Here is a 27,516-nt window from a genome sequence, read left to right as displayed (position 1 = left end):
AATGGCTAGTTCCAATCAGTCCGGTAGCCAGATATGCTAAAATTGGCGAACGAGAGCGGGAGCAGAATGCGCGGGGCCCGGCTCCGCGCCACATCCCACCTCCGGCCGCAAGGAGGCGGGGGCGGGCCACCACTTCCCCCTGGCGCCCCGCCCACCGAGCTCGACCCACTCCCCTATTGGCTGCGCGGCGGGAGCGCGCCGAGTCAGGGGGCGGGCCCGCGCCGGCTACAAAGCGACGAAGGTCACGGCGCGAGGAGGTGCGCGCTGCCGCGCCCCGCGATTCGCCTGCGGCCCTCCCCCGCGTCGCCGCCTACTGCCCGCCACCTCCCGCCCGCCGACCGCCTCCCGCCGACCGCGCGGGGAGCCATGGAGGGAGTGAGCGCGCTGCTGGCCCGCTGCCCCACGGCCGGCCTGGCCGGCGGCCTGGGGGTCACGGCGTGCGCCGCGGCCGGCGTGCTGCTCTACCGGATCGTGCGGAGGTGAGTGCGTGCGGCCCTTGTGGCCTCGGCCCGTCGCCCCCAGCCGCCTGCCTGCCGTCCTCAGACCGCCGCCCTCCCGCCTCTGCGGGTCTGAAGACGCACGGCGCCTCCCTACCGGTGCCCAGCGAGGCCTCGTCATTGCAGTGGGGGGCCGGGCCTGTGTACCCACGTGCTAATACTCGCTCTGCACGTCCCCATCCCCCAAAAGAAGACGGATTTAAAATGCTTATCCCGAGGCGGCTGTGGTGTGGGTTGGGGACCCCAGGAATGCGGGGTAGGCGACAGCACCTATCACGTGGTTACAAACTTCCTCCCCCATGGAGACCTGAGCTGGCCGTGCTGCAGGATCTGCAGCCGCCCACCCCCGCCCCACGAACTCCCACCCGGGCTCCCCAATCCCCGCGGGAGAACCCAGCGGCATCGCACTGCGCTCTGACTGCTTTCCGCCCTCAGCCCCGCCCCTGGTCCTCGAGAGCGCGTCAGGGTGGCAGGATAGTAGGTGGCACTGGGGTCTGCTACTCTGTCTCTGGCATTCTGATCTCACGTTAGCACATTTAAGAGTCAGAATCCCTGCTCCCTTTAGAGAAGCAGGAGAGCTTAAGTAAGCTATTACTAATTGGAAGGGTCAGGGTGTCATCTGAGGGGGTCTGGCCCTGGAGCCTGCATTCCTAACCGCTGGGATATCCTGCTTCCAAGAGCAGGGAAAGCCTGGTCCACCTCAAGGGTGTTCCCAATGCCCTGGGGCTGCTGCTGAACTGGTTCAGGCCCACACCCAGCCCAGGCTGCGCTCAGAGATCATGCCCACCCCCATTCAGAGCCAGCCCGTCTGGTGGACCTTCACCATCACGGCCAAAAGCTCGCTTCAGCAGAGACTCCAGCAGCCTGACTGTCTCCCCACCTGATCCACCTTCCCAGGGGACAGGGGGAAAAGAAGGAGTTGTGAGGACATTCTGGGGACACAGTGGATTGTTGCTTCAGCAAGGAACATGTGAAGCTCAGAATTTGGGTGGAAGATGCGAAGGTACCTTCCTACAGTCACTTGGCACAAGCCGTGGAGCTGGAATTTGAACCTGGGCAGTTTTGCTGTTCCTCCTTAACCATCAGCATGTACTGCTTATCACCGAAGAGGAAAAGAAGTGAGGGTGCTTGGGGGAGGAAGGGGTAGGAGGGACATCAGCTGTGTCTGCGGGAGGAGTCAGACCCACAGGCTGAGGAGGGAGGGCAGTTGGGGGTTTAAGAAGCCCTTAACTCAAGGAATCCCTGACAACCCACATCTCTAGTGTCCCAGTTCCATCCCGATTTCTGGAAGCTGGGAGGGCTTGTGGGACCAGCTGGTTCAAACCAGTCATTCTATACATGAGGGGACTGAGGTGCAAAGTGCTTTGCTCAAGTTCCAGAGCATGTTGACACAGAGGTGTGGACCCAGATTTGTGTCCTGGACACTGCTGCCTCCCAGCCAACCCAGGACAGGGGGTGTCCCGCAAGGAGCAGAGCCTGGGCTGTACCCAGCTGTGCCACGCCTCCTTTGCCTGTAGCAGGGCTGGATGGGGACCATGTCTCATGCTCCTGTGTCGTGTGCTTCGGCTGTTCTCAGGTGGCCAGCCACAGCTTTCCCTCTCCCAGAGATGGGGCTCCAGGGCCTTCCCACAGAGCTGGGCAAGCTGGGCAGGGGAGCCAGGAGGGTCCTGCGAGGCGTTGCACTGCAGCAGCATTAGGGGTCTGGTGGCCTGGGGACCTGCTGGGCTGAGGAGGACCCGCCCTTCCCTGAGTGCTCTGAGGTGCTCAGAGAGCACCGCTTGGCTTCCGTCTGGGGGTCCCAGAGGGGCTACCATCACAATCGGAAACAAGACCAGCCCTGCAGAGACTGTACCCTTCTCCCCCCAGGGAGGGGAACCCTGGGACAGAGAGGACAGGTGGCGTTGGCTGCAGCAAGGGTTTTTTTTTTTAATGACCCTCTGGAGGACATGTGAGGAGAATTGTTCGTGGTGGGTGTTTGCAGGCTCAGCACAGGTGGAGGGGAAACTGGCCAAGGGGCCGAAGGAAGAGGTTCCCTCCCCGAAGTGCTCCCAGAGCCTCAGGCAGGGCCCGCCTGGCTTCCACACGTGTGCAGTTCTCCTGACCTGGTTACTGTGAATGATCCAGTGCCAATGATGATTCAGTGGGGAAGCACATTCATGCTGCCACCCGGTGCGACCTGGTGCGACCTGGGGGGCAGGTGCCACCGTCCTCCCCTTTCTACAGCTGAGGAAACGAGGCTTGGTGTGTTGGGCTTCCTGCCCTTTGGCACCCAGCTGTCCAGGGCAGTCCCCGCCCCTGCCAGCCCTTCAGCCCCTAACCAAGCCTGGCCTGGAGCTCTTGGCTGCCCTCTGCATCCGTGGGAGCCCATGGCCATCAGCACCTGCACGGGTGGAAGCCCAAATCACACTCCCATGGACCTGCTCACGCTGGGTCTGGGCAGTCGTCATGGCTTCCCGAGCCCATCCCACCCCCAGGCCCTGCTGCTCTGCATTGCATCCAGGATCCAGCCTTGCCAGCATGTCCCCCGCTGGGGACCTCGGGCCACCCACAGCACCCAAAGGTGTCTATTGGCTTGTTACCGAGGGGCTGCAGCTTTTGGGTTGAGCAGCAGAGCCCTCCTTCCACGCTCTCCTGGTGCCGCACTCTGGCCGAGGGAACCCATCTATCTGCCTGGCAGCCCCGCCTGTTTGAATGCCATCTGTTCCTTTTGCCCTGCTGGCCAGCAAACCCGTGCCTTAGGGTGACAGCAGATGCTCCACTTGTTGGCCTCTCTCTTGTGGCATCTGTCACCAGCTGCCCCTCGAGGTCATTATTCTTGTCATCGTGTCCAGGTCGGAAGAGGAGAGCTTGCTCCTTTCTGCCCCTCTGTAAGCCTGGCTCAGTCAGCATGAGGTGAGTGGGGGTCCGCCCGCTCCAGGCCAGGTCTGCCCCCAGAGAGGTGGGCTTGCAGCCTCCAGAAGGGTGGCAGGGGTGCCATGGACTGAGGTGTGTCTGCCCACAGGCCCACTGCTTCCTGGTGGCAGTTTGATGCCGCTGTCACTGCAGAAGGCACTTCCTTGGATTCTCGCTGTTGGGTGGGATGATGTGGCTCAGAGGAGCAAGCAAGGAGCCCCTCACCTGTGAGACTGCCTGGGTGTCACTGGGGGGCCCTGCCAGAGGCTGGCCTCTTGGTCCCTGACTCATCCAGGCCACTTTCCAGACCCTGCCAGGCCAGCGCACGGGCCCAGGGTCTACCGCTCTGTGCCATGCCCCTTTCAGGGGAGGCCGGGCACCTCTCAGGGCCTGGTGAAAACTAGTGCACACACTGGCCTCCCCTGGACTCTGAGCCCCACCCCGTGTCTTCTCTGTGTGGTGCAGCCCGGACCCACGGCAGGTGCCCGGCCTCTGGCAGGGTCCGGGGCCAAGGGCCTGGAGCTGCAGCCCTCGGGGGTGGTCTCACTCCTCCAACGCTCCCTCCCTGCACCTGCAGGGAACGAGGGGGGGGTTATGAGACACGAGCTTCGTTGTGTGCAGTGTCCGTGGTGGTCAGGGCAGATGGGGTGACACTGTTATTAAGGGTACGTGTTCGTCTTTTCCTCCCCTGCGCGTATTCAGGCTTGGGGAGGGCTGCGTCCGGAGCGTGCCTTTTGCCCCTACCCCCCGTTCGCCCACCAAGAGCTCAGCACGGGGGCGGTGCAGCGGGAGCTGGGTGAGCACCTGCTGGGACCGACACTGCCTCACAAGGGGACATTCTGTCTTGTCACATCAGACCTTCTCCACTAAGAGTGCTTGGTCCACTAAGAGCCTTGCTGGGGCAGAGGTTTTGGCTTGGGGAACAGTGGGTTGAGGGGTTCACGAGGACAGTTGAGGGGCATTTCCCCGAGCAAGAGCAGGACCAGGGTTAAGCTGGCTCAGAACAGATGGGCCCACACCTTCCCAGGGAGGGCCGGATGGAGGTGGGTGGGAGGCCCAGGGGCCACGACCCCAGGGCTGGGCCGTGAAATCAGCTGCTGGGTGTCATCCCCAGACACAATTCACATCTGCTCACATGCATGAAGCGAGGGAGGCCCCACGCTGGTGCAGGGGCTACAGTTCATGTCCAGCTCCCCACCGCTTTGCTAGCCCCTCTTCCTCTCATGGGCCACAGACCCTTGCAGGGCTTGACCCAGAGGGGCTGTGGGAGACAACTCCCTGGCTGTCACTCTGGCCAAGAGAGAGGACCCTTCCCCACACTCACACCCTGGGCAAGAAATTACCAGGGGCTGAGAGTGGCAGGAGCTGGAGCCACTGACCCCAGGGACCAGGGCTAATACTCCTGCCTCCCCGCCGCCAGCTTCCGGGCCCGGCTGATTTCCCCAGCAACAGAGCTGGAGATTCTGAGCAGAAATGGTGACCTCTGGGGGCTGCACACCTGCTGCTGCTCCCTGGGGTGGGGTCTTCCTCCCCTTCCTCGTCTCTTCTCTCTCTATTTGTAGGCTGCTTGGATTCGGTCCTGAGGCCGGGTGTGGTGTGCTGGGGCTCTGGGGGGAAAGGGCTGAAGGGCCCTTTGTGAGGCCGAAGGGCCCCAGGGGACAGGTGATACAGGTCACCCGTCTGCATCGCCACCCACTGGGACATGCCCTGCGCACTGGGACGTGCCCTGTGCACGGGCACAGAGAGGCCTGTGAAGCAGGTGCTGATGAACAGAGAGGTTGCCCAGGTGCCAGGTGCCGGCATCCAAGTGAGTGGAGCGGTGCCCACACCTCCAGCCGGGGCTGAGCCTCCTCCATTCACGCTGTTTGCGTGAAGCGCAGTGAAGCTGTCACAGGGCCAAGTGGTGACCCGATTCCCGGGCTCACACGTTTCCTAATCCTCTCCGGTAGCCTCTCTTTGGGGCAGGGATTGCCATTATGCCCAGGGGGCAGAATGACTTCCCCAAAGGCCCTTCCTGTGACCAGGGTACTGCTCTTTCCATTGACAAGCTGTGACCTGACAGCCCCTTGCCCACAGCGAGGGGGTGCGTGGCCTGGGGAGGCGGGGCGACCCCGGCTGTCCTCTGTGGACCCTGGGCCCTGCCCCGTGGCGGCTGGTCCCGTCTCCTTCGTCCGTCTCCAGCATGGTTTCAGTTTAAGGGGCTTCTGGAGGGCACTTCCTGAGCCTCTTCCTCTCTCTCTGCCCTCCCCACGTAACTACTTTTTTATTGGGCTTTTTGGCCAGGCTCCGCTGCGCACCTCCCCCACACAGCCCCCAGGGAGGGGCTGTTCTTGTGCCCAGCGCGCAGGCGCTGAGACTGAAGCTCTGAGAACTCTTGTAGCCTGCCTGCGGCCCGGGAGGGGCCGGGCAGGAGGCAGCTACAACACGTGGAGTCAGGGCTCTGCTCTCAAGGGACAGGGCAGTGACAGCTGCCCTGTCCCAAAGCACTTATGTGTGTCGTATGTCATTGGAATCTTGTCACACCGGTGCCCCGGGTGCTGTGATTTCACACTTTGCAAACGCAGCCCTAGGCAGGCAGACGGGGGGCTCCCCAGGGCCCACATCTGGAAACTGGGGTGTGTCCCACTGTGGGCAGCAGGGTGGTCTGGCTGCCCACCACAGTAGGGTCCAGGCGGCACCCCCAGAGCTGGAAGTGGCCTGGCCGACCCTGGGGCTCACGTAGCTGCCTCCCATCCCCCACAGCATGTGGAGGTTCCTAGGACTGGAGGGGTCTGCCAGGCAGTGGCCGTGCACACCCATAGACGGTGGGGGGGGGGGCGGCAGGAGGGGCCAGGCAGGCATCCCCTGGCGTCTGGGCTGGGATTACCCCTCAGACCCCACCTGTCACCACACTTGTGGCTGGGGAGGCCACCGTGGCGTGCCCACTCTGCTCTGTGGACCAGAGAGGGTTGGCCCCTGGCCAAGCAGCTGTCTCCAGTCCCCACCCCTCCGCCTCCTTGGCCCGAATCCTAGGGACGTCTTCTCTGTGAAGCACAGGAGGCTTCTTCCGTTGGGAACACCAGCTCCCGGAGCCTGGAAGCGGGCCTGGCAGTCGGTCCTAGACCCTGGTCACTGTCAGCCCCCAGGCCTGCACCCCGAGATAGCAGGGGCAAGTGGCCCTAGGTCCCCTCAGGGGCATGCGGGAACCCAGGGATCTGGTGAGTGTCAAGACACCTAGGGTGTGGCAGCTTCTCCTGGAGGGCTGAGCCTGAAGCCTCGTGGCCTCCGTGTTGGACTTTCTGGTGGACGCAGAATGTCCAGGCGGGATTCTTGCCCTGCCAGGTCCTGCCGCCGGCATCCCTTCCCTGGTTTCTGTGCTCAGAGCGGGGATGTGCCCATGCCTCCCTACTAACTCAACTCTTCCCTTGCACGCAGGTCACAGCCGACACACACGACCGTCAACTGCTGGTTCTGCAACCACGACACAGTGGTGCCCTATGGGAACCGCAATTGCTGGGACTGCCCCCACTGCGAGCAGTACAATGGCTTCCAGGAGGTGCGCCCCGGCCCCAGGCCCTCTTCCCACCCTGTCCCATCCAGGGCCTGGCAGGCTCGTGCCCTCACCACAGCCCTGGCCCTGCACCTGTCCTCTGAGGACGAGGAAATCGGCCCAGGGAACCGAGGTGATGTGTCCTGAGTCACGCCGCTGAAATTGGCAGCCTGGGGTTCAGCCCCAGCTTTGTGGCATGTGCGCTCTCTCTGCTTTGTGCCTGACCAGGGGCCGGTGGGCTCTCTGCAAAGGGTCGGGGAGGACATCAGGCTTTGCAGCCACACAATCTCTGTGCCCACAGCTCGCTCCACTGAGCCACCACACAAATGAGTACGTGTGGCTGCGGTCCAAGAGAACTCGGTCCTCAGTCACCGGCCCTCGTTTGCAGGTGCCTGCACCACACTGCAGCTCCAGGCTGCATTCCTGCTGGGAGCTGCCCTCTCGGGCTTCCTGTCAACGTTTCTGTGGCAGAAGAGCTTCTGCTGTTTGTTGTGTGGAAAGGGTGGGACCATCCGAGGCCTGCTGCCCCTCCGTGGGGTGTCGCCACCTGAGCTGCCGTGGAGGCTCACCCACCGGGTCCGAGCTCCCCGCCGACTCTGTCCCTCCTCCCCCAGAACGGCGACTACAACAAGCCGATCCCCGCCCAGTACCTGGAGCACCTGAACCATGTGGTGAGCAGCGCGCCCAGCCCCCGTGCCCCTCCGCAGCCCCAGCAGTGGGTGAGCAGCCAGGTACTGCTGTGTAGGAGGTGCAGCCACCACCAGACCACCAAGATCAAGCAGCTGGCTGCCTTCACACCACGCGATGAGGTGAGGCCGGGACGGGGTGGCTTGGGGGACGAGGGGGGCCTGGGCTGCCTCCAAGCACGCGCAGGGCCCTCCTGACAGCTCCGGGGGGGGGGCCCTCCCCATGCCGGCCCCATATTCCGGGCGGGTCATCTTCCGCCGCTGGTTGGAGCCTGCTTCCGCTCCCCTCTGCCTCCTGGTCCCTCCTCTCTTGGCTCCATGCCTGGGAGCATCGTGGTGACCTGCAGTCTGCCGGTCCAGAGGGGTCTGTGCTGGGCAGCAGGTAGCTCTGGCTGGGACTTCAGGAGGAGTGGGGAGCTGGGTGCTGCCGAGAAGCTGGACGGTAGGAGTTTGTGTGCCCCGGGTCCGCCGTGGAACCCGAGGCAGCCTTATGACCTGGCTGGTCCTGCCTTCCCACCTGAGGACCAGTGCTTGTGACCTCAGGAGCTGAGACCCAGAGCTGCTGGCTTTCCCAGGGCCCAGCCTGGGATCAGGGGCAGAGGGAGGGAAGCAAGGGCCAGACAGGGAAAGGTGGGGAACCTGCCAAGAGAAGGGGACACGTGTGACTTGGAAACCAGGGCAGCTTTCCTGGTGAGTTTGGTCTCTGCAAGGTAAGGTCAAACCGAGAAGCCTGCTGGCCGCTGCAGACTGAGGTGATGGGCTGCCCTGGAAATAGGCAGAAGAGCGTTGCCACATCCTTAGGAGGAGGAAAGGGGTTGGACTCGGTCTTCCAGGCTATTCCTGAAACCCCGGGGACCCTGTAGCTCCCATGGAGACCAGCCAGGGCCCCCCAGTGCGTTCTAGACCCAGAGTTTACAGGACAGAGGTCTGACCAGGGAGTCTGTCTGCCCAAGTCTGGGCAGCGGCAGCCCAGAGCCGCCTCCTCCTCAGCTTGCTACCCTCCTGGAGTGCCAGGCCAGGCGCAGGGCCTGAAGCAGGGACCACGGTGAGAGCCCCTGGCTTCCACGGGCATCCTCTGGAGCATAGAATTTGGCTGAAGTGTCTCCTATCACTGTGGGTCCCTGCTGTGCCCTGGGCCTGGGTGTGGGCCAGCCCTTACCCCCGGTAGCCGGTGTCACCGTACTCAGCACACTGTTTGTCCTGCTGGGCAGTGGAAGAAGCAGGATCGGGGGCAGCTTTCCCTTGGTCGGTCACCCCACTTATGTGAGCTCAGGTTCAACACACTAGACGGGGTAGCCTCAGCCGAGCCAAAGACCCCGAGCCTCTGCCCCCAACCCGACAGGGCAGGTACGACGAGGAGATCGAGGTATACCGGCACCACCTGGAGCAGATGTACAAGCTGTGCCGGCCGTGCCAGGCGGCCGTTGAGCACTACATCAAGCACCAGAACCGCCAGCTGCGTGCCCTGCTGCTCAGCCACCAGTTCAAGCGCCGGGAGGTGGACCAGAGCCACACGCAGGTCTGAGAGGAAGCGGGGTGCCCATGGGGCATTTGGGGTGTCCCAGCCCTCAGGCTTGTGCAGGAAGCCCCCTCACAGAGGGTGGGCCCGCTGCCAGAGCGCAGTTCTCCAGAGCCGAGACCCTCTTCCCGGGGAGGCGCCATCCCATGGGGCACGTCTCTACCCTGTCCCCAGGCCCCTCGGTGCCAGCAGTCTCAGCGGGTGTTCCAGGAAGAGTGGCTCAGTATTGGGGCCCACCTGTCATCTGCGTGTTTGCCAGGGTGTGTGTCGCCCGGCTGTGCCTGGGCACTTCCCCGCGCCTGGTGTTCATTCCCGCGGCGCCCTGTGGCGGCCACACACTTAGCTCCGGGGCTGCCCCTTGCAGCTGCAGACACCGCGGGGAGGTGTGGGGACCGCAGAGGGCACCAGGACTTGAGACCAGGACAGTTTGGCTGGGATTTTCTATCGTAATGTTCAGTTGGTAGAATGTTCCAGTTTTTAAAATATAGTAGCAAGTAAATCCAGACATAAAAACCACCCCTGGCTGGTGTAGCTCAGTGGATTGAGCACAGGCCTGCGAACCAGAGTATCACGGTTCAATTCCCAGTCAGGGCACATGCCTGGGTTGCAGGCCAGTTCCCAGCAGGGGATGCATGAGAGGCAACCATACACTGACATTTCTCTCCTTATCTCCTTCCTTTCCCTTCTAAAGATAAGTAAATAAAATCTAAAAAGAAAAAAAATACCACCCCCCAAAAAGAAATTGCTACCCACCCACTCGGGTCCCCAGATGTGCCCTGTGCCCAGTTGGCCTGTGGTTTCTGCAGCCAGGCCCCTGACCACGTGGCCGTGCCACCAGCCACATGCCCGTGCGTGCGTGCGTGGCGGGACACTTGGACCTGCGGTTGTCTCCTCACCGCCACGTTCCTGGACTGAACCGCTCATTGCTGTGTGTGTAACTTTGGCCAGAGTAGTCTCTGTCTCTATTACAATCCCAGTTAACGTCATAGTTGGAGTTTTTGGTGCGAATTTGGCAAATTATTGAAAATTTTATTTGAAAGGACAAGGTTCCATACTATGGAAAAAGCCTTCTTTAAGAATGTGGTAGTCCCCCACCCCCACACGGTCACGCTCTCAGTGGGGCAAGACCTGGAACTGGGCATCCAGGGGCTTGGTGCAGAGCCCAGAGCAGAGCCGAGCTTGTCCGAGAGTCTGGTGAAGTCGGCCTCACTGCTCACCAGGCCCCAGGGGGTTCTTCGGTGGGTGCCCTGGGGCCCTGGCCAGACCCCCGAGTGCAGGGTGGGCACCAGCCAGGCTGTTGGTAGTTCTGGCCATGCCGCTGACCAGCATCTCCCTCCCTCAGAGCTTCTGCTCGTCCGCGGTGAAGGCCCCGGCCCAGGTCATCGTGCTCCGGGCCCTCGCCTTCCTGGCCTGTGCCTTCCTCCTGGCCACCACGCTCTATGGCACCGGCGACCCCTTCGCCCCGGGGGGCACCCTGCCCCCGGCTTTGCCCCCTGGTGGCAATGGCTCCGCCGCTCCCGACAACGGCACTGCCCCTGGGGCTGAGGGCTGGCGCCAGCTGCTGGACCTACTTCCAGAGCACGGGGCGGAGAAGCTGCGGGAGGCCTGGGCCTTCGGACGGAGCCACCAGACCGGCGTCGTGGTGCTGGGCCTGCTCACCTGCCTGCTGGCCATGCTGCTGGCCGGCCGCATCCGGTGCGTGGGGAGACCAGCCTCGAGTGGGGCTCAGTGGGAGGGCTGAGCTCGTGTCCGAAACACCACGCGTCCCTCCTGTCAGCAGCTGGGCGTCTGGTGGGCAAAACCAAACAGTGATTTGGCTTTGGGGGAAGAGGTAGCAGCACACAGAGCAGGACCCCAGGGCCACGCTTCGCCCCCTCGCCTTCCCGCCCGCTGCAGGTGCGGACCCTGGTCTGACGATGTCCCCGCCATCTCGATGCCTCTGGGGGAGGTTTCTGAGCCCCACAGTGTGGCTAGTGCGCTGGGCTCCGGGGGAACACCGACCCGCTCAGAGTCCTGTGGGTAGAAGTGCTGGGGGCCGGTTGAGAGACCCACGGGCTCCTCTGGGCTCCGGATCCTGTCCTCTGAGCCGGGTCGGGTGGAGGCAGGACAGGGTGGGACAGGGAGGGGTCTTGTCCTGCTGAGATGGGCCCTCACCCATGCCCCGCTCTCCCCGCAGGCTCCGGAGGATCGACGCCTTCTCCGCCTGCCTGTGGGCCCTGCTGCTGGGGCTGCACCTGGCCGACCAGTACCTGCAGGCCGCCTCGCCCAGCTGGCTGGACACCCTCAAGTTCAGCACCATGTCCCTGTGCTGCCTGGTGGGCTTCACAGCAGCCGTGGCCACAAGGAAGGCGACAGGCCCACGGAGGTTCCGGACCCGAAGGTCAGAGAAGCAGCAGTGACTGTGGGGGGAGGACAGATGGACAGACAACCCCAGAGTTTGGCCCCTGGCCCCAGGCAGGGCAATTCTCCACCCCCTTCCCAGTCCTGCCCAGCCTGGCGCCCCCAGGCCTGGCCCAGCACCTCCACCTCCCAGAGGAGGCAGGTCTGCTCCCTCCCCTTTCCTTTCTACACCAGTAAGTCATCCCCAACCTGAGACCTTGCCCGTGGCTGCTCACCACTGCCATGGTCTGTCTGGCCGAAGGCCCCTCATTGCCCTGAGGCCAGAACACAGGCGACACCCACAAAGCCTGTCTGTGACCTGTGGCTTCCCCGGCAGCTGTAGGCACTGCCATCCTGCCCTCAGACCCTGTGGGCTGAGGGCTGTGGGCCTGCCGTGTGCTCCTTCCTTCGCCAGCCCCTTCTCTGGGCTCCTGGCACAGGCCAGCTCCTGGGGCTGCAGGCTGGGCCCTTGCCGCGTGGCCTGACCAGTAGGGCAACTTGACACGGGCAGCTGCTGCTGAGCGGGCCCAGAGGACAGACCGCACTTATCCCCCACCACCTCCCTGGTCAGTCCCTTTGGGCCTGCCCAGTGCCCGGCCAGCCTGCCCGAGGCCACAGAAGGAGTCTGGGCTGGCCCCTGGGTCCGCTGCCCCGTTCCCAGACTGGCCTTGACCTTGAGTTTGTAGGGCAAGGCTCTTCTCATGGTGAATAGTGGGAAATCCTGCATCTGCTGTGGTCAGCAGGTTTCTTAGCAGCTGTGGTGGGAGTTTGTCAGGGCTGGGGAGCCTGAAAAGGCCTTTATGCATCTATTTCTTTGGCACGACTGGGCCAAGCAGACAGAACCAGGGCACGCATGACCTGTCTCCCCTCCTGGAGGCCCTTGACTCTGCCCTGGACAGTCAGGACCCCGACCCTCACGGCGGGGCCCGAACGGCTTTCATGGGCCCTGCCACCACCCTGATGCCGAGGATGTCCCCAGTCCTCCGCTCATCCCTCCATATGGTGCCCGGAAGACGATCCAGTTGCCCAAGGTTAGCACAGGATAGGCAGACCAAGGGACGTGCAGGTCCATGAGGATACCGGTCACTTGTCACTGGCCTGTCACTCTTCTGGAGGGCCCCTCACGGAGCCCCTCGGGAGGATGCTGAGACTCCGGCTTTCCACTTCCAGTGGGACAGGCACAGAGCCGGCAGGGGCCTCGGCCTCACTGTCCCTGCGTCAGGTGGGGGGGGCAGTGCTGCTCCAGAGCCCCACGGGGGACTGTGTCCTCCCAGACCCAGCACCGCAGGGGATGCTGGTATGTGACACACCCGCAGCTTGCTAGCTGTGTGGCCTTGCGGGTCTCCGCTGCCCCCAGCCTCAGTTTGCCATCCAAGAAAGTGCTGGCCTTGGCAGGGGCACACTGTGGAGACCGGGGGCAGGGCAGGAGGGCGACCCCTAAGCAGGGACACGGTCCCTCCAGGGTCCATGTCCTGCCACCCGTCATTCTGAGCTTAGGCCTCCCTCCACGCCGCGCATCAGAGCCCTGGGAAGGCAGAAACACGTCACACAGGCATGAGGGCCACCCTCCACGCGGGGCCACCGACCAACTGGGCCTGCAGGGCGGGTGGGACAGAGCCCGGCCAGACGCCGCCAGAGGTCCCAGACAGCATTGAGCCCACTGTCACCAATTAATGCTCGTGTTCGAGGGGTCCTAGGAGGGCCCCTCCCGATCCCATAGCCCTCCCAGCACCCACGTGTGAAGGGCCCCAGTGGGTCAGGAGCTGCCCTCACTCAGCTGTGTGGCCTCATGGAGGCGAGGTGGAGACACGCTGACCAGACGGGGAGCGTGGGGGTGGCAGAGCCCGGACCTGACCCTGCCAGCCTGTCCGCCCGTCCCTTCACCCCGCCAGTCTGCCTGGGAAGCTGACGGTGTGACGCTAATTACTGCTTTTCTGGGCATTGAGTAGAAGCAGGACGTCTGTGTGTATGTGTGTATTTAAGCTAAATTATTTATGAGAACTACGAGCAGCTCTCTAGCTGGCCAGGAGCCCTGCTGAGCAGACGCCTGGCCTTGCCCTCTGGCGCGGGTGGGAAGACGCCCTCGGGAGATGAGCCGCATCAGGGGAAGGCTTCCTGGCCGCCTTAGGGTTCCGCGTGACTTTGTGCAGTGACTTGTCTGTCCCTGAGATGGCCGTCACTTGGAGCACACTCCAGCACCTTCTGGTATCACTGGCACAGCCAGGAAGTACGGGCACCACTGGGCTTGCGATGTGTTAACAGCGAATGTGTTGCCCCTGCCAGTGGTCTCTGTCCCTGAGACTCTTCCCTGGTGGCTTCCTCCCTCCGGGGAGGAACCTGTCCCCGCTGTGACTGTGCTGAGTGTCTCGTCCCCTCTGGTCAGTGACGGAACTGCCGATGACTGTCTGGCGACTCTAATCACTGTAACCGCAACTCCAGCCGAGCCCTGCGTGTTTTGTGCTGTATTTTAAATAAATGCCTCCGGGGCCCTGCTCCGACCGGTGGGCGTCAGGTACCGCGTCTTTTTTGTTTTTTGTCTCCCGTTCCTTCCAAGGTTCCTGTGCCGAGGGTGGGGACCTTGGGCCACAGGCATTACCCACAGGAGTCAGGTTGGGGAGCTGGTGACATGGGTGTAGAAAGGCACAGGGCCCGGCCGTCCTGGAGCGCTCTGCTGGGTGGGATTCTCCCGTGGCAGTGTCGGGTGGGACACAGTACAAGCGCCCAGCCCTTCCTTTATCCCTGTGGGTGACAGACTCGGATGCTGGGCTGGGTGTCTGCCTGAGGTGGGACAGGAGAGCCTCGGGTGCAGCTGTCAGGGGCTGGCGGGGAGGGGGCTGCTTTAAGAGGAGGCTCCTGGGGGACTGTTCCCTGCAGGAGCTTGCACTTGGCACCTTGCAAAGACCCGGTAGTTGAGTGACGTCACTGGGTGTCACAGCGAGAGGGGTCAGACTGAAGAACTGCATTCCCCTCGGTGCCAGCATTTTTAGTGACATCAGAGATGAGACAGCACCTGTGTCACGTGAAACCAGCAGCTGGCTCAGACCCTCTTCTCTTGCTGCTTATTGGGGGTGGCCCTCAGGAGGACTGCCTGGTGGAGGAGGTGCAGGAAGCCACCTCTCCTCCGCTGCCATCTGCTGGGAGGGGCCTGGGTGCACCCTGTGCTGGTCAGGCTGCCGCTCCACAGGACACGCCTGGTCCTCCGGGAGGCGTGGCCTTGGCAGGGGCAGCTCTGTGTACGACCAGAGCCAGCTGGCCGCAGGGCCCGACATGCCTGGACTGCCCGTGTGGGGCCTAACGTTTCCCCCTCTTGACGAATGGTTTCAAATTCTGTCGTGACGTTTAAGGGTGGGGCCTTCCCCAGGTGTCCCGAGGGCAAGGAGGTGGCCGTCAGACAGGCTTCAGGACAGGTCAGCAGGTGCAGTGCAAGCACCTGCAGCCTCAGCCAGCCAGGGGCCCAGACCCTTCCTCAGCTTGGCTTGGTGAGCTCCTCCGGCCTTGATTTCTCCACGTCCCCAAACCCTGGACCTGCCTTTGGTTTTGAAGTCCCGGAGAGCTGCTGGCCCTTTGAAAGACATTAAAGAGGTCACATGATCACCAGCGAGGGCAGCACTGACCCTACATTTTCCTCGAGGCTTGTGTAAAGGGGGGACGAGGGTGAAAATGGCGTGGCACTCAGCAGAGTGCAGCTTGGCTGGCGGCACCCGGGTGTCCAGTCCCGATGGGCCCGGGTGGGTCCCTTAGCTTCCCCGGCTCTGCTGCAGGGCCTGAGCCAGCGTCATTTGCCCCTTGGGACCGAGGTAAGGCTGGACCTCCCGCAGCTCCGTCCAGATGGTGGGCGGACTAATGTATTAACTGTCTCTGCCCCTCCCCCTCTGTAATCGGTTGCCTTAATCAGAAGCATGGTTGACATTCCGGCTTGGGGCCACCAGGTCCTGTTGTGTGATCTGTACCATTCTCGAGTTAAAGAGACACTGTCACCTTCCGTCTTTTGAGCAGCCTCGTGGTTGCTTACGGGTCTTCTCTAAGTTCGAGTTTGGCTTGTGTGCTGCGTGTCTTTTCCTGGGGACCCTAAGCCTGGCCACCCTACCCCCCTGCTCTCCAAGGGGCTTTAGATTAGTGTCCAGCGTCTGAGGCCAGAGAGCGCAGTTGGACTCCCGGGGAGCAGGGCTCCTGAGCTCTGCCACTGTCAGGAGGCCCTGGGCGCGAGGAGGCGGGACAAGGAGGGGCCTGAGACCACCGGCCAACACCGAGCCTGGCCTGGTGCGGGGCTGAGTGTTGGTGCTTCAAGGCGGAGGGGCGTCGTGAGGTTGGCAAGGGCGACAGTGTCACTTTAATGCCGAGACTTGTAGTGGAACTAGTGTGCTGTGACGCTGAGGGGGATTGGAGGGGGCATGCGGGGAGGGGGGGTCATGCTGGCACCTCCCAGCCACCCGATCCTAATGGCGTGAATGTGGTCGGACTGCTTTTCCGCTTCAACTAACGCACGCCTCCTCCGGGGCCCGACTCAGGCCCCACCTTGCACGGGGGCGGGGGTGGGGGTGGACGCTGGGCAGAGGCCGCCTCCAGAGCCCCCCACGCTGACCCTCCTCCACTCCCCCTTGCCCACGGGCTCTTGCAGGTACCTCCCCGGAGACCCGGCCGGCCTTTTCCCCACGTACCCCAGCCTGGCCGTCCCCTGCCCGAGCGTCGCGGGCTCTTCTCCATCTCTGCTGCTCCACGCGCCACCCGGCTTCCTGCCCCTCGCCAACCAGCAGCTGTTCCGGTCACCCCGGCGGGCCTCGCCCTCCTCCCTGCCGGGCCGGCTCAGCCGGGCGCTCTCGCTGGGAACCCTGCCCTCTCTGACCCGAGCAGGTAAGAGGCGCTCGGGCACAGGCAGGCCGAGCTGGACCGGGGGCGGCTGGGCAGTTGGGACTCCTGCAGTAAAAATGGGAGGAACTGGGTTCAAGTGCTGCTGCATCCATTCAGGAGCTGCCCTGAGTCGAGGGACTGACTTCACTCTGAGCCTGGGTTTCCTTCAAGAAAAATGAGCCCCGCCCGTGGGTGGCCGAGGGTCAGCGAGACGATGGGTTTGAAGTGCTCACCAGGGCAGCGGCACCCAGTGGGCACTCGGCACAGGTCACACCCTCTGGGGCCCTCTTTTACCACCGTCCTTGCCCTGGTCGTCTCTGCTGTTGTTTGTAGGCCCGGGGACTAGAAATCCTGCTCTGGCCTTTCTGTGTGGTCCCAGGGGCAGGATTCAGTGCAGGTCAGTCACATGCACCGAGCACTGGCTGCATGGGGACCCTGGCGTGACCAAGACCTGGTCCTTGCCATAGAGACTGCCTCCTGCTTCACCCTTCCCCGCAGGCTCTTTCTAGAAAGGCCGTTGTGGATGCAACCCTGTTTTTCCTTCCCAGAGTGCTGCACGGTGTCTGAGATGGTCTTCTGTACTGGCACGGCCGCCTGGGGCAGGTGGGGTGTGCCTCACCCCGGGGGTCCTTGGAGCAGGCTCCCCGGGTCTCAGGCCTGAGGCTGCCGGGCAGGACCCCATCCTCTGAGAATGCAGGCGCCTCCTGGTCATACGAGGTCACTGACACACAGTCACGGTCCCACCTGAGCCCCTCGGCAGCTGTGCCGGGTGGGGGTTCCAGCTCAGCTAGACAGCCCTCTGAGCCTCAGTTTCCTTCCGGTCCGTGCCTGGGGCCCCGCCGCTGCTGAGAGGTGGGGCCAGACCCAGCTCAGGCCCGTGGCCCTGCTGTGTGCAGGTGGGGTCCTCGCGGGGAGGGGGCGTCACATGCACACACTGCAGGAGGGACCGCTCACAGGGACCCTGCGCCGGGGCCTCCGGGATGGGATCGAGGGTGGGGTCTCGTGGAGCACGCAGACCTAGACTCCGGGCGCGTCTGGGTAACTGCGTGTAGCCGGGTTGCTGGGAGACGGGCGGCTGCCTGTGCCCTGCCAGGAAACCACCGATTAGCAGAGCTCCCGTGTGTCTGCACGCCAGTCGCAGCTGAGACCTGGCCCGGCTCGGGGCCGGTGCTCCCGGGGCCTCCCGGGCTCCTCATGAGCAGCAGCTGGAGCATGGGGACTGTGGGCTGCCCTGGACAGGGGCACCTGGGCGGCCTGGCAGCTGTCCATGCCTGAGACTCTTGTCTGGAGCCGCCCAGCAGGAGCCGGGGTGGGGGTGCGGCAGGTTTGGGCCTCTGGCCGACTGTCTTAGCGGGGAAGAGGGTGGTCGACTGCCAGGGGGTGGGAGCTCTGCCTCTCGGTTTATTTCTTTTTTTTTTTATTTTTATTTTTATTTTTATTTTTTGCTGCTTAATTTTAATTTTTATTATTTTTTATTTATTTTTTATTTTTATTTTTTTTATTTTTTATTTATTATTTTTTTAATATTAAATTTTATTTAGTTACTTTTCAAGTACATTTTTTTTTTTTCGGTTTATTTCTTAAAAACTGCAATGACTCAGGTTCATTGGCCCTTGGGGTGAAAGGAGGGGTGTGGACGGTGCAGGTGGGGTTTCGGGCCATGGGCAGGGAGTGTGGGTGGGGGCAGGGAGGTGGGTGCCGGCTGTGCCCGCAGGCCAGGCCTGACCTGCCTTGCCTTGCTTCCCTCGCAGACTCAGGCTACCTGTTCAGTGGGAGCCGCCCGCCGTCTCAGGTGTCTCGGCCTGGGGAGCTTCCCGTCTCAGGTAAGGAGACCAGGGAGTCGGGCGGAGGGACGGGAAGCCGCTTGGGTGGGGTTTCCAGAGCCCCGTGTGGGGGGGACGCAGGGCAGTTAGGGTCAGGCAAGGGTCTGGTCAGACCCCAGCCCTGTGCCTCCCAGCTGTGCAGCCCCAGGCGGGCAAGTGACTGACACCCCTGGGCCTCAGTTTCCTCTTCTGCGAAATGGCTGTGGTCGTTTCTAGGTTCGATGCACTGCTGTGGCCCTTATCAGTGACCTCTGGGGGAGATGGTGTACACTCAGGGTCCCGCCATCAGCAGGGTGTGGGTGAGCAGACCTTAAGTCTCAGGAGTTGGTGTCTGTCCAGGCCTTGCTCTCAGCTGAGGGAGGCACCAGGGGCTTTGATAGAATCAGGAGGTGGAAGGGACTTGGCTGAGGGTCCCGCAGGCTCCTCCTCCCTCCGTGCCCCCCACCTGTGCGCAGCCCTTCTTCCTGGGTTAACAGGGAACAGAACAGCTGTGGCACGTTTACTGTGACCATCTCGAACACTCACGCATCACTGGCATTGTCTTTGTCCCCCTCCCGCCCTCTAGATTACTTCTCCCTGCTGTCGGGGAGCTGCCCCTCCTCCCCACTCCCTTCCCGGGCACCCTCCGTGGCCGGCTCGGTGGCCTCCAGCTCTGGCTCTCTGCGCCACCGCAGGCCCCTCATCAGCCCTGCCCGGCTCAACCTGAAGGGGCGGAAGCTGCTGCTGTTCCCGTCGCCCCCCGGGGAGGCCCCCAGCACCCCCAGCAGTTCCGATGAACACTTGCCCCACAATGGCAGCCTCTTCAGCCTCGAGCCACCCCAGGTCCCTCAGGGGCAGCCGGCACAGGACACGAAGCACACTCCAGGTACGCCCCCCAACCCCTCCTTGGAGGCAGCAGGGCCAGCAGGGCTGTGGGAGCACCTCATGACCAGTGCCAGGGTGGGGGTGGGGGGCACCCGTCAGCAGGCCGCACGTGGCCTGCCCTGGATCTTAGCTGAGTGTGCGTGGCCACTCTCCCAAGCCCCAGTAGTCCCGGGGCTGGCTTCCCGTGACCTTGAACTCTCCAGGACATTGCCCTTTGTTGGCTGACTTTATTTTCTTGTTTTGCAATCGACCTGCAAGGCTGTCTTTTCCTTCCAGTGGGTCAGAAACACATCACGCCACGCCAGGCTGTACCTGCTCACAGATATTTTTGTTTTGCTCAAATAATGTTGGTCTACAAAGCATTTAAATTTTATCAAAATTAGGCCTCAACCTGGCAAATCTGGAATTTTCCCATGAATGTGTGGGTTTCTTGAGGCTCTTACAGTGTAGAAGCTCTGGTCCCACTGACCCTGAGCCCTGGCCAGCCTGGAGGGAGGGCAGGTGGAGGGCCACATCCCACCCTGCCCCACAACCTGGAATCCTCACTGTGGGCCTTCGTCTGCCAGCCCGTTGGCTTTGGTGTTTGCCACTTCTAATCCAAAACCAGCTCCCTGGCAGCCAGCAGCTGAGGTGGGGGAGCCAGTCGGGACGGATGAGGACTGTCCTGCCCTGGGGGCGAGCTGGGGGCACCCACTGAGACACCCCTTCTCTGTGCAGACATGAGGTTGGTGCCAGAGAGGAGCAGCGCCTGCAGCAGCCGCTCCATCAAGAAGGAGGACGACTCCTCACAGTCGTCCACCTGTGCTGTGGACACCACCACCAGGGGCTGCTCTGAGGGGGCTGCTGCCTGGACAGGTGCGTGCCGATTTCCGGAGGAACGCCGGGCAGCGTGGGGGCCTGGGGTCTGCAGCCACCATCACCTCCTGTTTAGTCTGGGACCCTGACAGAGAAAGACCCTCGAGGGGCCTTTTAGGGACAGAGGATGGTTAGATAACCCACCCAGCACCTTGGGACCCAGCCTGTGGCCCAGTAGGTGGCAGCCCCACCCTCTGACTAGGTCTGAGTCCGTGTTCTCAGTTACAGCAGCCTCGGATCATAGGTGGCTATTGAAACTTAAGAAAATTAAAATTTGGTAACAGTGAAAGTTTGGCTCCTCAGCTGCACCAGCCACGTGTCAAGTGCGGCGTGGCCACGTCTGGCCCGTGGCCGCCCAGTTAGACCCCGCCTTCCCAGGCGGGCCTCTGAGCAGGCGCTCAGCTGTCAGCACCCAGACTCTCCCCTGGGGAGGTGGGGGACCCCAGTCGGCTGTGACCTCTGAGGCCTGGGCTGGGGCCTTGTTGCCTGAAGCCCCATTTCCTGTCTGTGAAGCAAGGTCACGTCTCTGCCCCCGTCACCAGGGTGGGAGCGCAGGGCACCCTGGCCAGTGCCTGCCTGGTGACACGGGCTCAGAAGACAAGGCTCCGTCAGGGAGACATGACCTGACCAGACGACCCGTTTCGGGGTGTCTCTCTGGGTGGGGAGGTTTCTGGGCACGAGGAAGGAGCTGGGGGCGGGGCCTGTGGGCCTCGAAGCTGCATCTCTGGTGGCCCAGGGGGCATTCAGCTGCAGAGACGCCCCCACCCTGGGTTCGTCTTCTGACCTTCGTGCCTTTGACTGAGTCTCTCCACTCTCTCAAAGGTCGTTTTGGCCCCTCCCTGGTCCAAGGCCTCCTGGCTGTGAGCTTGGCTGCCAACGCCCTCTTCACCTCGGCCTACCTGTACCAGAGCCTGCGCTGACCCGAGGGCCTCCCGCCCACAGGGTCCCAGAGGGCATGTCCAGGTGCATGCTGCTGCCGCCACTGCTGCCTCGGAGCCTCTCCCCCCGGGCCCTGGACCCACTGCGTTGAGTCCTGGCCTCGGGACGTCTCCCCCACCACCAGACTGGGGCTGGTCTGGGCTGTGAGGCCGCCCTCCCCCGCCCACCTCTGGACTCACATCAGTTGTGTTTGGTGCTGCCCCAAAGCCAGGGACCTCCCCAGGGGCTGTGTGGCCCTGGGGCCCCTCCCCACGGTCCTGCCTGGCCTATGCGGTCATCGCCACCCCTGTCACCGCAGCAGGAGCGGCTGCCCCTGACCCCGCACCGTGGCCGTGGGCCCATCGCAGTACTGTACTCCCCTGTCCCACCGGGCCCCGCAGGCTCCCTGGGGAGACAGGAGGCTTGTCCCTGTGTCACTGTCCTCAGTGGAAATGGCCTCCGTGGGGAGGTCCCCTTGAGGACCAGCACCCTCTGCCCAGTCCTGCCCCTTCTGCTGGCCTTAGTCAGGCCTGTCCTCCAGCTGTCCTGATGGGCAGGGGTCCCTGGCCCTGGGCACCTCAATTCCTGGGCCTTGGGGGCCCAGCTGGGCCTTCAGGACTAGTCAGAGCGCCTCGCCCCCAAGCCCCCTTCTGCCCGAGCGCCCCCTGTTCTGTTACCTCTGGTGACCTTCCCAGGCAGCAGCCTCGTCGCCCTGAGACCTTACCCAGGGCCCCGGCCTCACATGCTGCCTCAGGGGCCTCGCCCCACCCTCAGCCGTGGAACTGCCCGGGGCAGCCCTCCAGTCACCGAGAAGACTGGACCCGACCCCCCAAACCTGGCTCTTTTCAGCCGCTGAGACCCCTCTTCCTCCCCTTTCGTTCTGCTGTCACCGTGGCCTGAGTGTGACCTCTTGTCTTTAGGCCACCGTGGCTGGCTGCCCCCCAGCTCCCCTTCGTCCCTGCCCCCGCCCCCGACCACTACTGCCGGTGTGCCCCCCACCCTCACCCTGGTGCTGGGGTCCCAACGTGCCTCTTGGGGAGGGAGGAGGGAGCTCGGTCTGGCACAGGGACCTCGCAGAGCTGTGAGGGGTGAGAGAGTGGGTGTCAGACCCTGTCCCTGCTGCCCTGGGCCTCAGACACTGGCGTGGGGTAGCGTGTGCGTGACGGTCCACGCACGTCTGTGCCGCTGGCGGGGGGGAACTGGCTGCCTGGATGAACTCAGACTTGGGGGGGGTCTCGAGGACGGGAGGAAGGTCTTCACTCTGTCATTCAGGGATAAAGTTCCGTTTTATTTTTCTACACGTCTCTGCTGGGTGAGGCGTCCTGCTGCTCGGCGGATGTCTCGACTCTCCCCGCCAGGGAGGGCTCGTTTTTTTAAGCTTTGGGTGCTTTTTTAGTAATTTTTTTTACCATGTGGGGAAGGAGATTGCTCTGACTTCCCTCTCCCTCTCTTCCCCCCGCTCCTGTCCTGAGAGCTATTGTCCCTGCCCTGTCCCCACCCAGAACACAGGGGACCTGGGGGCTGAGGGGGCCACACCAGGACCCTGAGTCCAACTGCCCTAAATGGTTCCAACTCAGAGATGGTGTCTCTTGGCCCCCATTTGTACAGTGGGCGTGTGCGTCAACTTTTTAACTTTATTTTTTGCCTAATAAAGCCAAACTCCATTCTCGAATGCACTTCCTCTCTGGCCCTGCGGAGGTCCCGCACGGAGCACCCACACTGACCCCCTCACAGGCCTGGCCCCTCCTGCCCAGGACCAGGGTAGCGGGGGAGGCTGGGCCGGAAGGGCTTTGCTTAAACAAAAAACACAACCTTATTTTTCTTTACAAAAGCAAAAAAAGGAAACCAAAAGAAATGCCGACCTGTGAGCTACTGTTCATTCTGTCTCATCTTCACCTGCTCTGCAGCCAGGCCGTTTGCGAAGGACCTGGATGTGGGGTGGGGGGCCCAGCTGAGGTGGAGCGGTCTATCAGGAGCCAGGGGCGGGGTCATCCATGCCCAGAGACCTCGTTTTCTCCTGGGCTGCAGTCAGATGGCCCAGTGTGTGCGGGTGCAGGGCGGGCGCTGACGAAGCCCCTGGTGATGCTGCGCTGGCCCTGTGCGGTGGGAGCCATGGGCCTCAGTTCAACTTGGAAGGAACAGGACTGCCACCCAAGGCCACGGGCACGATTGAAACACCACAGGATGCAGGAGCCCCGCTGCACATCAGCGACTCCCTGGCCCAGGCCCCTGGGAAGGATGGCTGGGCAGTGTCTCCCAAAACTGACCCGGAGTTCGCGGGGCAGGACCAACCACTCCGCCCAGAGGCTGGCTGGCTGGGACAGCAGGGCCAGGCAGCGCCAAAACGCCTCCTAGCCACTGACCCTCAAGGTCCTTGTCCCCTGAGGCCGTGATGTCTAGGGACCACGGGAAGCCCACTGGAAGCCCCTCTTCCAGCGAGTGCAGGTGCACGCTGAGGAAGAAGCAGTGCCCACCTGGCCCAGCACTGTGACGAGGGAGCGCAGGGTGGGGGGCCTGGGAAGCCCTGACCCCCGGGCGAGGTCTCTGCGAGGCTTTGTCTCCTTCTCTGGAGGGTCCGTGTTGTCCCACAAGGGACCCCACAACTGACCTACAACACTCATCTGCTCTCCCTTCTGCGTGTGTGGCTCCGGGGTTTTTGTTTGGTTTGGGGGTCTGTGGACACTCTCGGCGCTCGATCATGAATGAGCCTGTTTCCCGTCCCTCTTCCTCGTGCGTCTTACAGGTCACCTGTGCCCTCTGCCGAGCATCCAGGAGGCCCGTCGGCCCTCCCTGCTCACGGCCGGGGCGGCAGGAGCACCGTCGCCAGGCACCTGCGGCTGCCGCGTTGAAGGCCCCTCTCGGGGTGGTTCTCGAGAGCTGAATCTTTCTGTCGAAGGTTTGTCGAGAGTCCTAAGCTCTTTCTCCGTGCTGCCTGGTTGCATTCTAGAAAGGCACAGAGAAGCACGCAGTGTTTTAGAAAGTCTTCCTGCTGACTCTTGGTCGGGACACCTGCCCCCGGTTACAAGGCTGCTTATTGGGAGGTGGGGGGGCGATGGTAAAAAATACCCAAGTTCCAGTCATATTTGTAAAGAGCGGATTGTCACGCAGGATCTAGGTCAGGAAAAGTTCTGATCTAACGAGAAAAGTGGGGAGACTACCGCTGACACCCCACCCACCTCACCGCCTGGCCATGTGACACCTGGGCCCTCCACGCAGCCAGAGGCAGCGGCTCCCAGTGGCTCCCGGCCCCTCTTCAGGTGATCAGAGGTAGGAGCCCCCCATTAGGAGACGTCTGGGGGTGTGGCGTGGCTTCGTCACTGGAAAACGCTCTGTTGTAGCACCTTGGGTCATTTTGCCACCAAATGGGAAAAGCTGTTCTCCGTCCTGGAGGAGCCAAGTACAGCCCGCTCGGCTCCAGGGCCCGCCGCACTGGCCGGCTTGAGTCTCTGTGTCCAGCCCCTGCTCTTGGAGCCCGAGCGAGTGGAGTCACAGTGGAGGGTGGGAGAGAGCCAGGGTTTCCACAGAGCCTTCCTTCCTGCGTCACCGGCACGGTCGGTGCTGTCCTGGTGTGTCCCAGGCTGTGCTGGGCACAGGCCACAGTGGTGACCGAAATAGAGATGCCCCCGCCTGGAAAGGGCAGAGCAGTCTCAGATGGGCACCCAAGTTATTACGTAATTGCACCCGAAAGTGCTGTGAAGTGTTGTGAATAATCAGGAAGTCGGAGATGAAACTTGAAGGCAAGAAGAGGGATATGGCTTTAAGACACAGTAAGTGCTTATGCGAAGACCCAGGGCTGGCTAAAGAGAGTTGAAAGGTTCCTGTGGCTACCACCCAGGGAGAGAGAGCGGCTCAAGGTGGGCCCACGAGAGAGCAGGGATCGCCTGTGAAGGCCACAGTGCGGGTCAAGGACAGAGAAAGCCAGTGTGGAGTTTAAGCAAAGCAGTGTCGGGAGGAAGTGCGCATTTCTGAAAGATCTCAGTGGAATGTGAAGGCTGGGTTGAAAGAAGACACCCGTGGAACAGGAAGGTAGGTCGGCGTGGACGCGGCTTCAGGATGCAGGAGAGAGAAGATGAGCAGGAGGACAAGTTGGCCGTGCAGCGACCCCGTCGGGTTCCAGAGCGAACCACCGGACTTGGCAATCACAGGCAGGAGTCCAGGTGGACCTTGGGCCCCTCCCTGACCCGGGGGCACTGGAGTGGGAGAGGCAGAGCCTGGGTCTCTGCGGCGACTGGTGACTAGACTAACGCCTTGGGTGCCCTGGAGGCAGCTGGTGGGACTCACGCTTCTGCCGCTGTGCCCCTTCCCGGAGACCCCTCCCCTGAGTGCCCAGCCTCAGTCCCCGCCCTACAGGTGCACCCGCCACCTTGGAGAGGCCTTCTGGACAGGTGCCCCATTTTTCTGTCCCTGGATCGCCCATGGTTCCTTCCGTTCAGTTAAAAGCAGTGGCTGTCCCCTCATTACTTGCTCAGTTGCCTCCTGCTGCAGAATGTGATTTCCACCGGAGCGGAGACCTTGGTTCCCACTTGAGGCTCATTAAATATTGTCGAATGGATGAATGAACAAAATGTCCATTAGAATGAAAGGAGCAGCCACAAACAATGAGTCACTACTGTCTTAAGGGAACACCGGATAAGACCGCAGGGGCCAGGAGCCATCACAGCCCCCTCCTGAGAAGCCAGGGCCCTTCAGTGGGTGAGTAGGTGGCTGGGGGTGGGGGCAGAGAGTAGCAGGGGCTGGATCCCAAAGAAGGGCTCCTGAGGTTTGTAGCACTTCAGCTTGCAAAGGCCTGAGAGACGCAAACCCTGACCTCCTGTGAGCTGAAACAGGGTACCAGAGGGTCTCCTGGGCCATTGCAGCTCACCTTCCGTCTCACACCAGGGTCACTGGGGAACGGGTCTGATTTTTGCCCCTTTGTCTTTCTGGACCCCTTTAGGGAAAGGAGCCTGTCGTCATTCACACTCAGAGGTGAAGCAGTCTCTTGGTTTAAAGCTGGGCTAGGGGTCAGGTGCAAGAGTCTCGGGAGGGAGTGGAGATGGGCATTTTCAAATGTCCTGATGGGCCTGGCCCCACTGTCCTGCCCCCGCTGTGACCCTAGGAAAGGCAAGAAGGTGAGGCTGGATGTGAGGGCCCGAGGGGAGAGGTGCGTGGGGGTGATGGCCCACACTGGTCACCAGGAGGGAAGTGGAGTGGGGCAAGGTTGTGGCCTTGGCCATCACCTTTGACCTCAGGGGCACCCAAGACCATAGGAGCAGGGATGGCCCCTTACTATGGACCTGAACAGAACCAGCTGAAGCTGCAGCCGAACCTTTGGGATATTGTCCAGCCCCCAAAACAAACAACAACTGTTAGTGATACTCAGGAGTGGGTTGTGGACAGGCGGGCAGCTCTGAAAGGGGCCGGCTGGTTTCCTGGGAAAAGCTCTGGGGGTTGGGGAAACCTCAAGTCATCAGAACTGCTCTTGCTGCCCAGAAAAGGCACATTTGGTGTCAAAGACAGCGCCTCCTGCAGCGGAAATGGTGCCACCGCCTCTGCAGGCTTTGAGTTTATAGAAAGCAATCCAGGTATGAGGGGGTCCACCTGCCCCAGCTCAAAGACTGAAGTAGCCCAACTGCTCAGAGATAAGGGTGCAGGTGAGAATTTATTGGGGCCCTCTTATTGCACCCCTTGATTCTGAAGGTAGAAAGAGTTTTCTGGTGTTTGTTTGCACAAATAAAAAGTTATTCAATTTTAGGAGGAATTACCGGGCTGAGGGAGAGTGCGTGGTTTTCCAAAGTTGATTTCACGGTGAAGTCTGGTACGGAACAGCCATTTCAGGGCAGGGCAACCTTGACCTTGAGTCTTCCCCACAGCTGCTGAGAGGCCTGCTGAGCCGGCATTTTGTCTAGAAATTTGGGTGTTTCTTTTTTTCTCCCCCAGAGATGCTGGCAGCTTGCCATGAACTTGCAGTTTTCAAATTCATTGTGATCAGGCATTAGGACAAGGGTTCTCTAACTTGACCTTATAACCAGTAGAAGGGAGGAGTTCGCCTCAGTATTTCATGGTTGTTTGGCCCCTTCAACTCAAACCTGCCAAACTAGCCACTGCATTCCCTGGTAACTGTCCAAAAGGGCCTGTGTACATGTCCCCAAGTGACTCCTGGCACAACCGGGCAGTGTAGGAAGAGACCAAGTAAGCAGCCTGAGTTGCTTTTAAACACGTTTTCTTGAACTCCTCCCCCGCAACACTCACACACGCACGCAAAATTATTACAATGTATGCGATTAGTATGGATTCCCTAACTATCACCCTATGTGGGAACAGAAGCTCGTGGTGGCGTCTTGCTGACAGTTCTCTCAGTTCATTCCTCGTGGCGGCTGCCGTGGTAACCCAAGATGGTAGCAATGGAGCAGCCAGCCGTGGCTGCGCACAGGAGCCCCGTACCCTTCTCCGTAAGTCTAAATCTGGGCTCAAACGAAACATTCATTTAAAAACAACTCACAGAACTTGGGGGTCCCGTTACACTAACTTGGCACTTACAGGCCCGCATGCACTTATGAGTCTCAGAAGCAAACCAGGAAGCAGGGCCGCCTCCTGGGCCTGAGACCCACGTGGCGCACAACCCCCCCCCCCCCCCCGGGTTCGGAAAGGCTCCGCAGTCCACGCGGCTCAGTGCTCCGCTGTCTCTGTCTGGGAGTGCCCCCTGCCTCTCCGACAGCCGGCCACTCAC

At 61.9% G+C, this 27,516-nt stretch overlaps 1 protein-coding gene across 1 annotated transcript; it reads left to right on the top strand.

Annotated features, from left to right (window-relative positions):
* The first annotated feature begins 210 nt into the window (after positions 1-210).
* On the top strand, positions 211-22,773 carry TMEM201 (transmembrane protein 201). The gene is made up of 11 exons (XM_037165706.2): positions 211-479; positions 6,804-6,924; positions 7,533-7,727; positions 8,947-9,123; positions 10,466-10,818; positions 11,300-11,503; positions 16,121-16,353; positions 18,102-18,173; positions 18,739-19,038; positions 19,755-19,892; positions 20,715-22,773. The coding sequence occupies exons 1-11, from the start codon at positions 367-369 to the stop codon at positions 20,810-20,812; spliced, it is 2,004 nt and encodes a 667-aa protein (XP_037021601.2). The 5' UTR covers positions 211-366; the 3' UTR covers positions 20,813-22,773.
* Positions 22,774-27,516: the final 4,743 nt, after the last annotated feature.

Source organism: Artibeus jamaicensis, unplaced genomic scaffold (genome assembly GCF_021234435.1).
Source record: "Artibeus jamaicensis isolate MK-2021 breed Jamaican fruit bat unplaced genomic scaffold, CSHL_Jam_final scaffold_847, whole genome shotgun sequence".
Classification (NCBI taxonomy): domain Eukaryota; kingdom Metazoa; phylum Chordata; class Mammalia; order Chiroptera; family Phyllostomidae; genus Artibeus; species Artibeus jamaicensis.
The sequence above is the reverse complement of the archived record's forward strand: the minus strand, read 5'-3'. Positions and strand labels throughout refer to the sequence as shown.

Coding starts and splice junctions, on each gene's coding strand:
- TMEM201 (XM_037165706.2), top strand. CDS start 367: ATGGAGGGAGTGAGCGCGCTGCTGGCCCGCTGCCCCACGGCCGGCCTG. Junction 9,124..10,465: donor TGGACCAGAGCCACACGCAG/GTCTGAGAGGAA, acceptor TCCCTCCCTCAG/AGCTTCTGCTCGTCCGCGGT. Junction 16,354..18,101: donor GCCCTCTCTGACCCGAGCAG/GTAAGAGGCGCT, acceptor CTTCCCTCGCAG/ACTCAGGCTACCTGTTCAGT.